The 16,725-nt window shown below is 46.0% G+C and overlaps 1 protein-coding gene across 1 annotated transcript in view; it reads right to left on the bottom strand.

The window, feature by feature from the left end:
- The window catches only part of LOC126262334 (adenylate kinase isoenzyme 5), a 483,860-nt gene that overhangs the window by 207,879 nt on the left and 259,256 nt on the right, over positions 1-16,725 (bottom strand). Inside the window, exon 4 of the mRNA XM_049958893.1 lies at positions 2,353-2,495. Coding sequence (XP_049814850.1) covers positions 2,353-2,495 — 143 coding nt within the window. The remainder of the gene's footprint in view (positions 1-2,352; positions 2,496-16,725) is intronic.

Below are 16,725 nucleotides of genomic sequence, written 5' to 3' on the forward strand. Positions count from 1 at the left end.
TTTTCTAACCTACGTGCCCGATTAAGGGATCTGACATTCCACGCTCCGACCCGTAGAACGCCAGTTTTCTTTCTCCTGATAACGACGTCTTCCTCAGTAGTCCCCGCCCGGAGATCCGAATGGGAGACTATTTTGTCTCCGGAATATTTTACCCAAGAGGACGCCATCATCATTTAACCATACAGTAAAGCTGCATGCCCTCGGGAAAAATTACGGCTGTAGTTTCCCCTTGCTTTCAGCCGTTCGCAGTACCAGCACAGCAAGGCCGTTTTGGTTAGTGTTACAAGGCCAGATCAGTCAATCATCCAGACTGTTGCCCCTGCAACTACTGAAAAGGCTGCTGCCCCTCTTCAGGAACCACACGTTTGTCTTGCCTCTCAACAGATACCCCTCCGTTGTGGTTGCACCTACGGTACGGCCATCTGTATCGCTGAGGCACGCAAGCCTCCCCACCAACGGCAAGGTCCATGTTTCATGGGGGTAGGTCTGATGCGATACCGCTGGTAAATACCACAGCCGGTCGCTTCTGTCTCTCTCGTTCAGTCCAGAACGTTATCTAAGTGCCACACGATTATACTCATCTCAGCCTGATCTGTTTACATTTCCCCGATTCGGACCACTCTTTGGGCGGACACCTCACACTTTAGACTACCTTCGCTGTTCCTGAACTTTGCTACTGGCCAACACTTGACTAAGTGAACTCTGTTGTGACCGGCCACGCAGAACTGTCTATTTGCTCCACTGATTTCCGCATCAGCAATGTCTGTGCGAGTGGTCACAAACTTTGTTTCATGTTTTTCCGACTAGGAAACGAAAGTGTTGATTTATTTAGTGAACATCAGTAAAATTACAATCAAAACGCAATGCATTTGATTCCGGAAGCACCCACTGTCTGTACTCTTTCCCTGCTACACCGGACGAAGAAAAATTCGCTTACTTGGACTTCGCAGCGCGCTTCCTCACGTACTAGTAATACGAAAATGTCTCTCACAAATTTTCGTCCTGCGCATATTTCGGGCAGTAAATGGATGTTTAAGAATGGCAATCTGGCAACATTTTAATCACGTATGCAGTAACTACCCCTGTCAGCACATAGAAGTAGTGCTGTGCAGTTGGTGCAGTGGATAGTATTTTGGGTTAGCATGCAAGAAGTCAGGGTTCGATTCTGGGTCGAGGCTTATTTGTTTTTATTTGCTAGCAGTAGTTTCCGTGGTACGCTTCCTGGCGTCTCAAAAAAAAAAAAGTTTCAAATGGCTCTGAGTAATATGGGACTTAGCATCTGAGGTCATCAGTCCCCTAGACTTAGAACTACTTAAACCTAACTAACCTAAGGACATCACACACATCCATGCCCGAGGCAGGATTCAAACCTGCGACCGTAGCGGTCGCGCGGTTCCAGACTGAAGCGCCTAGAACAGCTCGGCTCAACGGCCGGCGCATCTCAATCGTCATACAGCCATTGCAGTGGGTCTTCCGCAAAAAATTTGCAATTACGTGCTACGAACACAGAAATGGAAATGAAATCTTTTCCATTGGTCACCTTTTAAAGAAACCTTTTGCACCTCGCGGCTGCGAATTGTTTCATGCCACTGCATCTACTAAATTCCAAACCTGTTTTGAGTGTAAACTCCACCGGTGGTCCCATCTAAATTATTTGCAAACCCTGCTGGTGACCTAAGGCACTTACGAAATCTAGTGGATCTGTGAACATAGCATAGTTGGTATTAATGATGGGAACATTGGGGGAGGGTAACACAAAACAGGTCTGGAACTTAGTAGATACAGTGGTGAGAAACAATTCGCATCTACGATGTGCGAAAGTTTTTTTTTTTTTTTTTTTTTTTTTTTTTTTTTTTTAAAAAGCTGACCAATGAAGATGACTGTATTGTCGTTTCTGTGTTCGCAGTATGTAACTCCAAATGTTCTGTAATCGCTTTATGACGTTAAGATGCCAGATACTGTACTACGCAGACTACTTTTAGCGAATGAAAACAAATAAGCTTCGACCGATACTCGAACCCTCGACTTCCTGCATGCTAACCCAAAACGCTCTACACTGCACCAACTACACAGCACTATTGCCATATACTGACAGAAGTAGTTACTGTACACGTGATTACAGTGGTGCCAGATTGCCAATCTTTTAAGTCCATTTACAGCCTAAAATATGCACAGCATGTGAGGAATCGCGCTACGAAGTCCGAGTGCGCTAATTTTTCTTCGCCCTGTATACCTGCTACCTTAAACTTTGTGTAGACGTTTCTACAGAAATATCCCCAGAGAAGCACACAGCCCTCGAGCATCCTGGGCTGGTAGAAACATGACCGGTAAAGGCACGAGCTGCGGCCTTACCTTCTCGGTGTACTCGACGACGTCACGCATGCTCCTGGGGTATCCGGACACCAGGTAAGTCTTGGCGGCGGGCGCCATCTTCATCTCCAGCATCAGCACCTCCGTCACCGTCTTGCTCGACAGGTGGCCGAAGTCCTTCATGTCTGCGCAGTCAACGGGGAACAACGGTGTAAATCAGAATTCAAATGACTGGCCAAAATCATTGTTATTATTGTTCTTTGCATTTAACATGAGGATAGTAGAAAGCTAACTTTTTACTCTAAAAAACTGCAAACGACTGTACGAGTATACAGAGGTCAAATCCAAACACTCACCTAAGGTTAAGTACATGAGAACTAGAATGAGTCTTTCACTCTGAAGTGGAGTGTGCACACACACTGTTTCAGATTGAAAGATCCATTCTACAAATAATGCCCAAGCCTGTGGCTTAGCCGTTTATGCATGACATCGTCTATTTCACGGATTATAGTCTGTAAGATGTCCCCGCTTTACTAAACCTCCTGAAGTGTCTCAGTTCAGTTAGTGAGTCCGCAGAAGATGGCATAAGGGGCGTACAGCATCAATGGTCGTGTTTCTCCATCTGAAATTTACAGAGATTAAGACAACGCATCCTTGAATTATCTTAGTGAGTCGTCGCCCAGGATTTCCTCCTACCTATTTTGCTGCAAAGCTCTCGTAGTTGATGTCCCTCGCAAAATCATTACTAGCGCTATCGGATTCTCTGGAAAAGGCAATTGTATAATGTCCTGTAATTTCTAAGTGATTATGAGGGAAGCTATATTACTTGAAACAATGTTTGTGGTTGCCCTTGTGATGTGTTAATTTACGAAAAAACAACAGACAGAGCTAGTTCGGAAGGTGTCTTATCGGCAACTGGTGACAATGGCGTACAGTCTGGATGTCGTACTTACAATCGTGATATATCGTAGCTGTTCGTATAACTTCGGTATATCAAATATTATTCATTTGTTTATTGAAACGACTGCTTTCTTGCATCTCAGTACTGTTGGAAGAAAGTGCTTATGACCTGTAGGCTTCTCCCAGTATCTATAGCAGAAAAAGTGGCTTTTATTAATAAATATTTATTTAAAAAACCACTTGCTTTGCACCAGAATGGCTGTGGTTTCCCTGTGTATCGTTCGCCAATGTAACTGTCTTTCTCACAGCTGGCCACAGCACCTCGCCCCACCGCCTACTGGCAACGCCAGGTGGACCAGCGACTGCTTCAGCAAGCGCGGGAACTGAAATCTTACTCCCTGTCATGCGTTCTGCAGTACCGCCTGAGCTTATTAAATACTACTAACATCTGCACATGCAATATAAAATGTGAATCTGAAAAAACGCAAGACAGCTTCTGTGAAGTTTGAAATCTATGAGGTAGGTGTAATTGCGCAAGCCTAGGCAAGAAGGATGTATGCCATGGAAATGCCACTTGCCGCAATATGCTGGTGCAGCATTACACTACAGCACCCACTGTGCATCGTCGGCCGTCTGCCAGTGCCCAACCACTTACTGACAGAAATGACACTTTAGCTCGCGTCGTACATGACATTTGTGGCAGCATCACCACAGTAAACCCGCCTTGGCGTGTATAAATACTGGCCGTCCAGCTAGGCTGGTCATGGGATCGAATCGGTGAGTCATTGGGTTCGTGTCCATCGCAGTACCGGCTACCACCGTGACATCGGTACCGCTCCACCTTCTTCCTGACAGGACCGCCTGCTGGAGAGTCCAGCCACAACACTGAGTGGTTAAGGGTTGAAGAGAGGCCCTCCTAGCCAGCGAGCCACTAGCCGTCCGCCACTGGAAGATGCTGCCGGCCACACCCAGTCTGCTGCCGGATATCTGTACTCGCGTCGTCATTAGCAGCTGGGGCAGGCTGTCACAGCCCTTCCAGCAGTTGGCATGGCCATAACAGCAACCAGGAACGTTTGCCACGCCAGTTCACTCCGCCCCCGGGCTGCACTGGAAGTAACAGCTGCAGGTGTCTTCATGGCAAGTTTCTCCACTGACGTCTGTGTCTTCAGGACAACGATTCGTAACTGAGGTCCGTGTGCTGATGCCCACCTTCCAAGCCCCACCAGCAGTTTGTTTGAGGTACTACACATCGCAACAAAATTATAGGATCCCTTCTTCGAAACCCCATATTGTCTTCCATTGTGACGCGTAAGTCTGAAATTTAGTTCAGAGGTGTCCACAATCACCCTCTAGTGGTACAAAATCGTGGCGCCCTGCGACGTCACCCTCGGATTTAACCACGCTTCAAACACCAAGGTGTCGACACATGAGGAAAAAAGGCCACCGTGCGGAAGTTTATGTGAGGTTGAGGTGGGTTAATTATGTCAAATTGGCATCAAATTTCACCAAAATTCTACCCAACGCTACCGTGGAATGTCACATGATGGGAAGGTCGTCACAGTCCCTCTTACCAACATTTCACCCCTTTTTTGGCATCTCTGCGATAGAAGTCAGAACCCAGCTTTGAAACAGGGTTTTATTGTTGTTAGCCGAGGACAGCATTTGAAACGAAAGGCCACAGGGGGCGGCATAAAGGGCTTCAATGAAACCTCCCCGTTCTCTGGGGCTTTGATTCCCCCGCGAAAGTGAAACGTAAGTATGTGCGAGGACAAAAACGACAATCCTCCCTCTAAGACCCTCCCCCCCCCCCACCCTCCAGCCAGAGTTCGGCAACACTCTCTGTGCCATCCACCCAACTTAGTTGTTCACGTTACAAATGTACCGGTCGGAAACTTTGACACCAATTTATCCGGTGGCTGTTTTAGCGCTTGAAGGCAGGGAAACGGTATCTAAGGGGTATCTAAGGATTTGCTTACCGACAGGAGTTATAGCAGCCACGAGTCTGAACTGGTGTCAGAATTTCCGACAGGTACATTTATAACGTGCTCAACGAAGTTGTATGGGTGGCACCGAGGATGTTGCCGAACTAAGGAGTCTTAAAATGACGCTTTGCCGTTTTCTTAACGCTACAGGAGGGCGCAAAAGAGGTGGGCTGAAAAATCGTAAGTGTCCTTTGCAGCCGGCCGGTGTGGCCGAGCGGTTCTAGGCGCTTCAGTCTGGAACCGCAAGACCGCTACGGTCGCAGGTTCGAATCCTGCCTCGGGCATGGACGTGTGTGATGTCCTTAGGTTAGTTAGGTTTAAGTAGTTCTAAGTTCTAGGGGACTGATGACCACAGCAGTCAAGTCCCATAGTGCTCAGAGCCATTTGAATTTGTCCTTTGCTACTTCACATTCAAATTTCGTTGAATGGTTTTGAATGGACCCAAGTGGTTCCAACCTGTAAACGAGAGTAAAAATTCCAGTCGCGTTGCGCTCTAGAGGGGTGCGATCGCACTCAGTGGGGATGCAACGCAACAATGTCCTTAGACAAGGGTTTAAACGCCCTAGGGTGTCAGCAGTGTTAGTGGTTGTCAATAACTACTTGCTGTTGCTCGTCGCACTACGAATTATTTTCGATCGCGATATGTGTGGAAATCAACACTCCACGGAATGGAGTGCTTTCATTGACGCCCTTTATGTCGCCCCTTCGGGCCTTTTCGTATCGATTCTGACCGGCGGTGTGTCTGATATTTTTCCCTCGGCAGCGCGGAGTAGCCGCGCGGTTTGAGGCGTTATGTCACGGACTACGCGGCCCCTCCCCCCAGAGGTTCGAGTCCTCCCTCGGGTATGGGTGTTTGTGTTGTTCTTAGTATAAGTTAGTTTAAGTTAGTTTAAGTACTGTGTAAGTCTAGGGAGCGATGACATAAGCAGTTTGGTCCCTTAGGACTTCACACACATTTGAACATTTTTTTGTTTTCCTCGGCCACCCATAAGAAAACCGATTGATTTCAACGCTGGGTATAGTGGTTCTGACCTCTATCGCTGAGACGTCAAAAAGGGGGTGAAATGTTGGTAAGAGGGGCCGTGACGACCTTCCCATCGTGTGACACGTCCAAGGTACGGTTGGGCAGAGTTTTGGTGAAATTTAACGCCAGTTTGACATAATTAACTCTCACACAAACTTCCGCATTGTAGCCTTTTTTCTCACGTATCGACACCACGGTGTTTGAAGCGTGGTCGAGTCCGAGGTTGACGTTGTAGGGAGTCACGCTTTTACACCATTACAGAGGAAGATTGTAGGCACCTTTGAGTCGAATTTCAAACTTATGCGTCGCAATGTGAGGCTATTACGGCGTTTCGAAAAATATGCTCCCTTAATTCCGTTGTCCATTCCGTTGGCCATTAAAATTGCTACACCACGAAGATGACGTGCTACAGACGCGAAATTTAACCGACAGGAAGAAGATGCTGTGATATTCAAATGATTAGCTTTTCAGTGCATTCACACAAGGATGGCGCCGGTGGCGACACCTACAACGTGCTGACATGAGGAAAGTTTCCAACCGATTTCTCATACACACAACAGCAGTTGACCGGCGTTGCCTGGTGAAACGTTGTTGTGATGCCTCGTGTAAGGAGGACAAATGCGTACCATCACGTTTCCGACTTCGAACGTCGGATTGTAGTCTATCGTGATTGCGGTTTATCGTATCGCGACATTGCTGCTCGCGTTGGTCGAGATCCAATGACTGTTAGCACAATATGGAATCGGTGGGTTCAGGAGGGTAATACGGAACGCCTTGCTGGGATCCCAACGGCCTCATATCACTAGCAGTCGATATGACAGGCATCTTATCCGGATGGCTGTCACGGATCGTGCAGCCACGTCTCGATCCTGAGTCATCAGATGGGGACGTTTGCAAGACAACAACCACCTGCACGAACAGTTCGACGACGTTTACAGCAGCATAGACTATCAGCTCGGAGACCGTGGCTGCGGTTACCCTTGGCGCTGCATCACAGACAGGAGCGCCTGTGATGGTGTACTCAACGACGAACCTGGGTGCACGAATGGCAAAACGTCATTTTATCGAATGAATCCAGGTTCTGTTTACAGCATCATGATGGTCGCATCCGTGTTTGGCGACATCGCGGTGAACGCACATTGGAAGCGTGTATTCGTCATCGTCATACTGGCGTATCACCCGGCGTGATGGTATGGGGTGCCATTGGTTACACGTCTCGGTCACCTCTTGTTCGCATTGACGGCACTTTGAACAGTGGACGTTACATTTCAGATGTGTTACGACCCGTGGCTCTACCCTTCATTCGATCCCTGCGAAACCCTACATTTCAGCAGGATAATGCACGACCGCATGTTGCAGGTCCTGTACGGGCCTTTTCTGGATACAGAAAATGTTCGACTACTGCCCTGGCACCAATTGAAAACGTCTGGTCAATGGTGGCCGAGCAACTGGCTCGTCACAATACGCCAGTCACTAGTCTTGATGAACTGTGGTATCGCGTTGAAGCTGCATGGGCAGCTGTACTTGTACACGCCATCCAAGCTCTGTTTGACTCAATGCCCAGGCGTATCAAAGCCGTTATTAGGGCCAGAGGTGGTTGTTCTGGGTACTGATTTCTCAGGATCTATGCATCCAAATTGCATGAAAATGTAATCACATGTCAGTTCTAGTATAACATATTTGTGCAATGAATACCCGTTTATCGTCTGCATTTCTTCTTGGTGTAGCAATTTTAATGGCCAGTAGTGTATTAAATTGATTCTGCCGTTATCGAGTGGCTTTTGACTCACCCCGACCCACCATCCTCCACCAGAGTATACCCACACCTTGCATGGAGGTACAGGCAGGACTGAAGCTGTGAGGGTGGATCGTGAGTCGTGCCTGGATAGCTCAGTCCGTAAGAACACTGCGCACAAAAGGCAAGGTTCTCGGTTCGAGTTACAGTCCAGCACACAGCTTTAATGTATCATACGGCTAGTCTCAAACTTAAAAACTTTGAAATTTTCACATCACACCACGAAATACTCGAGACAACCGATAAATCACAAAATATTCTCAGACATATACAAACAAGATAAGAAACTCGCTAAGAATGTACTTTTCGCAATATAAAACAAATAATCGGGGTAATCATGGAAGAATCTCCTCTCATAGACAAATTCTAAAGAAAATGCAAGGAGAATTGTAAGTTACAGGCCAGTAAACAAGCAATCATGAAATTATATGAATTATATGTGAGACTAATCGGGAAAAAAGTGGACTGTGGCCAAGTTATTAGTGGTGAAGTGACCGAAAAATGTTACGAGCACAAAGGCAACTGAACAGGATGTGGAAGAGACAGCATTTTCAGAAACGTCAAAGTAATGATAGTTTAAAAATTATTTAACAAAATTGGGAGAAACGTATTTGGATAATGTAGGGAATGAAGAAATGTGAGGTAAAATGTCCTATAGGTGACAACATCATTAGAGACCACAATCTCGGATTGGGGAATGATGATATAGGAAACCAGTCGTTTCGTTCTGTAGGTACCATCACAGCATTTGCCATTAGCGAGTTAAGAAACCAAAGGGTAACCTACATCTTGATGTCCAGACGAAGATTTAAACCGTCATCCTCTCGAAAACGTGGCTAGTTACTCTGGCTAGCAACATCTCATTCATTTATGAGATGATGGAATGCATTACCACGTTAATGACAAATAGACTTGATATTCACACTTGGAATTCATAGGAGTGATGTGTCGCTGATTGCACGGACACAACTAACTCTGTACTTTTTACACACTGATTCGATTTCCTGCACACTGTAGTGATTGTCTATTGAGACAGACAAGTGGTCTTACGGCGCGCGCGGACGCTCGAGTGAGGATGCCAACCACACCACAGGGTGACGTGAAAAACACTCCTAATGGAGTGGGAGATTTCGTACAAATGCTGTAGGGGTCTGTCTTAGGTTGCGAAACCAGAGGCTCCGGACACAGATAACATCTTTAGAAAACGTACCAAAACACAACCTAGTTGGAATTGTTATTGCATGGCTGGTAGCCCGCCAATCTGATGCCAAGACAAGTAAGATGATTTTTTTGCTTTCAGTTTTGCCACGGTGGTGAAAACGCTAGCATGCATTGGTGGATGCCGTGCCCTGAGACTGAGGTGGACGGTAAGTCAGTGGTTTGGGGGCATATTTTTATGGAGAAATGCAGTCATTACAAATGTATACCATTTGCCAGTATGGGCGGTAAGTTTAAAGACTGGTCGAAAAACTTTAGACGCACAGGAAACAGCCGCTAGAACGAGGGAACTAGTGTTTTTAAGGACTCTGGCTTGGTTCACGGAAGAGAAGGAGACTTCGACGGTGGCTTCTGGAAAGGGAGAGAGGGAGGGAGAGAGAGAGAGAGAGAGAGAGAGAGAGAGAGAGAGAGAGAGAGAGAGAACACTTGGGCTTTGGGCAGAAGATCTTGGCTGCATACTTTGGAGTGGCCTCCACTACCAGGATCCAGACTCTGAGGACACATGTAGGGCGCCTTCTGACTTGGATAAGAATTCGTCGCAGCAGCAGCATTGTTGGGCAGGATAGGTGCGTTAACTCGATGAATTTGTGGAATTGACGAAACTTCGACCTGTCGCTTTGCCCTAGAATAATTAGAATTATGCCTGATTTTACCTGCAGCCATTCTTTCGCCTTTCAGTCACTGCATACTCATTGTTCAACTCAGTGACAGGGTAACGATGATCAAAAATAGGCGTGATCAGCTCATTACATCCATCCCCGTCAGAAACTTCCCAAAAATTAGTGATCATAACCAGTCTTGATCAGCTACGGCACTACTTGTTCTCAATGAACTGTTTTTAATTCAAATGGTTCAAATGGCTCTGAGCGCTATGGGACTCAACTGCTGAGGTTATTAGTCCCCTAGAACTTAGAACTAGTTAAACCTAACTAACCTAAGGACATCACAAACATCCACGCCCGAGGCAGGATTCGAACCTGCGACCGTAGCGGTCTTGCGGTTCCAGACTGCAGCGCCTTTAACCGCACGGCCACTTCGGCCGGCTGTTTTTAATTAATGCAAGGTTTCTTTAATTTTTGCTATGTCATTGACAAAATGAAACATTAGTGTACTGTATGCCTTGATTTCATCTTTCATAGTTAACGAACCCCTGTCCATCACTATGCACAATTAATAGAAAATTAAATGAGACCCTCTCAGAATACAGTGCTTTGAGCGCCCCGCTCTATAACTTATGGCGTTCTTCAAACTCTGTTCTGCCACTTTATTCCGCCCCTGAGGAGCGGTCTGATATTGCAGCTGCAGTGGACAGACAGGCTCGTGGGTTTCCATACAGTGCCTTACCAGTCCGCCCCCTGGCTCTGTGATACTCTACGCAAAGATATATTGCAGGTATTCACTATAGCAGGCAGGGATCTAAGGAAATCGAGGACCTCCTCAGAATCAATTAGGCATGTGTCATTCGCGCCGACAAAAGATTTACAGCCGGTTGCATACAGTAAGTTGACCAGGTGTTGGCAGAGCCTTTTCTACAGCTTGGAAGGGACCTCAACAGCGAGCTTAACGAGAGTACATCTTCTCTACGACCTGCCTGCTGTTTCCCTGACGGTATCCATTAGCTGCCCATAGTCGTAGCTTCCAACGAGAAAAATGTCTTCCTCGGTTATTGCCCGGACTTGGCAGGGAACACCATCACTAGCTCAACAAGCCGGCCGGTGTGGCCGAGCGGTTCTAGGCACTACAGTCTGGAACCGCGCGACCTCTATGGTCGCAGGTTCGAATCCTGCCTCGGGCATGAATGTGTGTGATGTCCTTAGGTTAGTTAGGTTTAAGTAGTTCTAAGTTCTAGGGAATTGATGACCTCAGCAGTTAAGTCCCATAGTCCTCAGAGCCATTTGAACCATTTTGAACTAGTTCAACAGATTACTGCTGTCTCAGATGTGCTGTTAGGTACCATCTCATACCAATTGCGAAGACGTAAGGGATAGCCCTGTGGCCGGTACCAATTCTGAAAGACGCGAACCCATCACTTTCAGCCACTCACCCATGGCCGAAGACAAATCGACCAGATGTTGCTTATTAGATGACGCGGTGACAACGTGGTTTCCATGGGAGTCCAATGGCACCAAAGGTACGACAGCCTTAGCTAAGTTACCCTCCGTCGCCGGAGCTCAGGCCAGCAGCCTGAAGCTTGGCCAGCGCAACCTCTAGCTGTTACCCGACCGCGGCCAATTCATATTGTGTCCGCAAACAGCAACCACAGCCCCTACACACTATCTTCTTTGCAAAACTACGTTTCACGAAAATATGTACCAACCAAAGCTGTGGTAGATTAAAAACTAAGTACTTGTGCTGCTCACTGGTCAACGGCTAAGATTTGCAACATTCGCAAATTCAAATTGAATAGGGCGATATTGGCGCATATGAAGAGAAACTTGACTACAAAGTCAGCTTACGGGATGCTAACGCTCGTAAAATACGTAAGCATCTGTAAAAATAAATTAGCATTCCTGTAGGCTGAGGTGAGAAAAGTCATTGGATACCTCCTAATACAGAGTCAAACCTCCTTTTGCCCGGTGTAGTACAGCAACTCGGCGTGGTATGGATCCAACAAGTCGTTGAAGGTCCCCTGTAGAAACATTGAGCCAAGCTGCCTCTGAAGCCATACACAATGCCGAAAGTGTTGCCAGTGCAGGATTTTGTGCACGAACTGACCTCTCGATTATGTTCCATAAATGTCGGATGGGATTCATGTTGGGCAATCTGGGTGGCTAAATCAATCGCTCGAATTGTCCAGAATGTTATTCAACCCAACTGCGAACAGCTGTGGCCCAGTGACATGGCACAATGTCATCCATAAACATTCGATCATTGTTTGGCAACAGGTAGCTCATGAAAGGCTGCAAATGGTTCCAAAGTAGCCGAACATAACCATTTCCAGTCAGTGATCTGCTCAATTAAACCAGAGGACACAGTCCAAACCATGTAAACACAGCCCACAATATTATTGAGCCACCATCAGCTCGCTCAGTGCGTTGTTGACAAATGGTTCAAATGGCTCTGAGCACTATGTGATATACTGCAACAACACAAAGAATGCGTCTTCGTCCTACGCAGTTAAACCAGTTCTAATTCTCAATATTAACATGCGAAAGCGTTACACGTTTTAGAACTGAGGTCATCAGTCCCCTACAACTTAGAACTACTTAAACCTAACCAACCTAACGACATCACACACATCCAGGATTCGAACCTGCTACCGTAGCGGTCGCTCGGTTCCAGACTCAAGCGCCTAGACCCGTTCGGCCACACCGGCCGGCCCTTGTTGACAAACTGGGTCCATGGCTTCGTAGGATCTGCGCCACACTCGAATTCTATTATCAGCTCTTACCAACTAAAATCGGGACTCATCTGACCAAGCCACAGTTTTCTAGACGCCGTGTTGCTAGTCTGTTAAAAATGACAACTCTACGCAAACGCCGCTGCTCTCTTTCGTTAACTGGACAGCGTCGGTTGCGTTGTCCATGGAGAGAGGTAATGCCTGAAATTTGGTATTCTCGGCAAGCTCTTGACATTTAGGATCTCGGAATATTGAATTCCGGGCAAATTACGGAAATGGAAATGCATCTAACTCCAGCTACCATCTATCTGTTAATACCCGTCGTGCAGACACAATCACTTCGGAAACCGTTTCACATGAGTCGCCTGAGTACATTTGACAGCTCCCCCAATGCACTGCCCTTTTCTACCTTGTGTACACGACGCTACCGCTATCTATAGATAAGTATATCGCTATTCCATGACTTTTGTCACCTCAGTGTGCACCGACGAATAAACAGTTACAGTTCACTACTAGAAGGATGCAGATCAAAAAATGACTAAACTAATGCTGTTTATAAGTTAGATACTGCTCCTGCTGCTGGTTATTGGCCACTGGTCAACGACTAAAGCACCACATTCTGTCACTTTCCGATACGAAATGACTGTGACTGAATAATCAAAAGCCCTTCAACAGGTAGCATAAACGATATACACTATATGATAAAAAGTATCCAGACACCCCCAAAAACATACTTTTTTTTGTATTAGGTGCATTGTGCTGCCACCTACTGTCAAGTACTCCATATCAGCGACCTCAGTAGTCATTAGACATCGTGAAAGGGCAGAATGGGACGCTCTGTGGAACTCACGGACTCAGAACGTGGTCAGGTGATTGGGTGTCACTTGTGTCATACGTCTGTATGCGAGATTTCCACACTCCTAAACATCCCTAGGTCCATTGTTTCCGATGTGATAGTGAACTGAAAACGTGAAGGGACACCTACAGCACAAAAGCGAACAGGTCGACCTCGTTTGTTGACTGACAGAGACCGACGACAGTTGAAGAGGGCCGTAATGTGTAATAGGCAGAAATCTATCCAGAGCATCACACGGGAATTCCAAGCTGCATCATGGCCTACTGCGAGGTCTATGAAAGGCGGGAGGTGAGAAAACGTGGATTTCATGGTCGAGAGGCTGCTCATAAGCCACAGATCACGCCGGTAAATGCCAAACGACGCCTCTCTTTGTGTAAGGAGCGTAAACAATGGACGATTGAACGATGGAAAAACGTTGTGTGGAGTGACAATCATGGTACACAATGTGGCGATCCGACGGCAGGGTGTGGGTATGGCGAATGTCCGGTGAACGCCATCCGCCAGTGTGTGTAGTGCCAACAGTAAAATCCGGAGGCGGTGGTGTTATGGTGTGGTCGTGTTTTTCATTGAGGGGCCTTACACCCCTTGCTGTTTTGCGTGGCACTATCACAGCACAGTCCTACATTGATGTTTTAAGCACCTTCTTGCTTCCCACTGTCGAACAGCATTTCGGGGATGGTGATTGCATCTTTCAACACGATCGAGCACCTGTTCATAATGCACGGCCTGTGGCGGAGTGGTTACACGACAATAACATCCCTGTAATGGACTGACCTGCACAGAGTCCTGACCTGAATCCTGTAGAACACCTTTGGTATTCTTTGGAACACCGACTTCGTGCCAGGCCTCACCGCCCGACATCGATACCTCTCCTCAGTGCAGCACTCCGTGAAGACTGCACTGCCATTGCCCAAGAAACGTTCCAGCACCTGACTGAACGTATGCCTGCAAGAGTGGAAGCTCTCATCAAGGCTAAGGGTGGGTTAACACCATACTGAATTCCAGCATTACCGATGGAGGGCGCCATGAACTTGTAAGTCATTTTCAGTCATTTTGATCACATAGTGTACGTAGTTTGAGACTGCAAGTGAAATTTACAATTATCTTTGACAATATGATTATGATAAAGTGTAAAAAGTGGAGAATGCGTAGTATACCAATGTGAGTGAGTGGCGAGAAGGGAAAAGTGATGACAGGTCAAATGTATTCCGCTCCAGTTCTACAGTGTCAATCCTTTAACGATAAAATAATCAGAGGCATTTGTGCTCTCTGCGTCGAAGTACACAGTAAACTGTAAGTTCTGGAGAAAAGAAAGTATTTAACTTAATAATAATAATAATAATTACTATTATCACCATTGTTTTTATTATTATTTTGTGTGGCTCAATGGGCGAGCGCAAGGTTTTCAATTGGACGCTATTTCGTCTACTTGCGTGTCGCTAGTCTACCATAGTTATACAACGGGGGAAAGGGGGACCTACAGTTTAACGTGGAATTCAAGCCAAGGGCTGTTTGTGGCGACTCCTCACATCGTGCAGAGCTGAAGGCCCATGCCCGTGCATACAACATTTTTACAGTGTTGCCGAGATTCAACCCTGCAACCTCGAGGTTTCCAGGCGAGCGCTTTGCCACTACATCAACTGGCCCGACATTTGTCTAATGTCATCTGGCTACAATATTTTACTTCATCTGCAAGAAATACAAAACCCACAGTTTTGTTAGCGGTGTGCTGAATACATGTGTTGATTGTTTTAGCATTTCAAGTATTGTATACATTGACGCGATATTAACACAGAATAATTTTAATTAATTTTTTACTGAGCTCTAATTACTGGAGCATGCAGGTCTCTGTGAGTGGTTTACAATACGCGCAAAGAACACACAGCAACAAGGAAATCAGAAAATCTATTAAGGTAAGTACTCATTTAGCAAATGAAGACGTCGGCTAGAAGGCGACTTGACTCAAGTAAATGACAAAAAGAGTTGTGTTGCTTTCCTTTATGAAGAGCTCAGTTTCGAAGGATAAACACTTTCAGTGAATATATATGCTTGGGAAGCTGTTGAACTACCTTTGCCTCAAGCATTGTGTTCGGAAAGTTTCAATAAAATACGATTGAAGTTTGAAGTTAGGGTAGCTCTTAAAAACATTGTCATTTTTTTCAGCTTATGCTACTAGTCGCGGAAACTGGTCGTGTAGTTTTAAATTATATCGCCCAGGCTTTTGCCTTAAGTAATTTAAGGAAAGCACAGGGAATACGGCAACCATTCTGACTGCTGAATAATAGATGGAAGGAGCTTGAAATGCTATTGTTTGTGCTGTAAAACTAGATACGACGGTCGAAGCGAAGACTAAATTAAAAGAGGGACATCATTCGACATAAAAGCTTTCGTTATTAAAAACAGCTGTCTCACATCAATTACGCACCTAGAACTGGGGAAAAGGCTTATAAATATGTAAATTTTGAGCACGTTCTGTAAAAAAAGTAAATTAATAACGATCTGAAGAAAATCAAAGATGCGAATTCTAGTGGCGCTTGAACTGACACATACCAGATGTGCAAACCGGATGCCGTGCTTAAGTACAACGTAATTTTATGGCACGACATGTTTCCGGAATGACGTGGCTCAATGATTAAGCTGATAAAACAGTAGAGAAGATCGGATCAGTGTAGCTTGTACCAGTTGTCAAGTACCTCATTGTTAATACAAGTCTTTTGTAAACACTTAATGATTTGCTCATTACAGTGTTATCTCTCTTTACAGCAGTCGTGTCCAACCTTTTAGCTTCCTTGGGCCACACTGGAGGAAGACGAGTATTTTTGGACCATACATAATATACTTAACACTAAAACACTAATAAAACAGAGCCACACACCGAGAGAGAGAGAGAGAGAGAGGAGAGAAAGGGCCGGTCGCAGTTATGGTGGAGGTGTGGCGAGAGTTCCAATTTAAAAATTCATTTTATCACAAATTTATATCAACGGCTTTTTTTTACAGATCCTGTGACAGACTCTTACTTCTTGGGTCGCACTGATACTTGCTTTGGAATGCATGCAGCTCGCAGTGTTGGACACAAAGGTTATACAGTGCGGTCAGATGATTGGTTGGTTGGTTCAGGGGAGGGAACCAAACAGAGAGGTGATCAGTCCCATCGGATGAGGGAAGAATGGAGAAGGAAGTCAGCCGTGCCCTTTCCAAGGGACCATCCCAGTATTTGCCTGAAGCGATTTATGGAAATCACGGAAAACCTGAATCAGGATGGCCGGACGCGGGTATGAACCGTCGTCCTCACGAATGCGA

This window comes from Schistocerca nitens, chromosome 6 (assembly GCF_023898315.1).
Source record: "Schistocerca nitens isolate TAMUIC-IGC-003100 chromosome 6, iqSchNite1.1, whole genome shotgun sequence".
Taxonomy (NCBI): Eukaryota; Metazoa; Arthropoda; class Insecta; order Orthoptera; family Acrididae; genus Schistocerca; species Schistocerca nitens.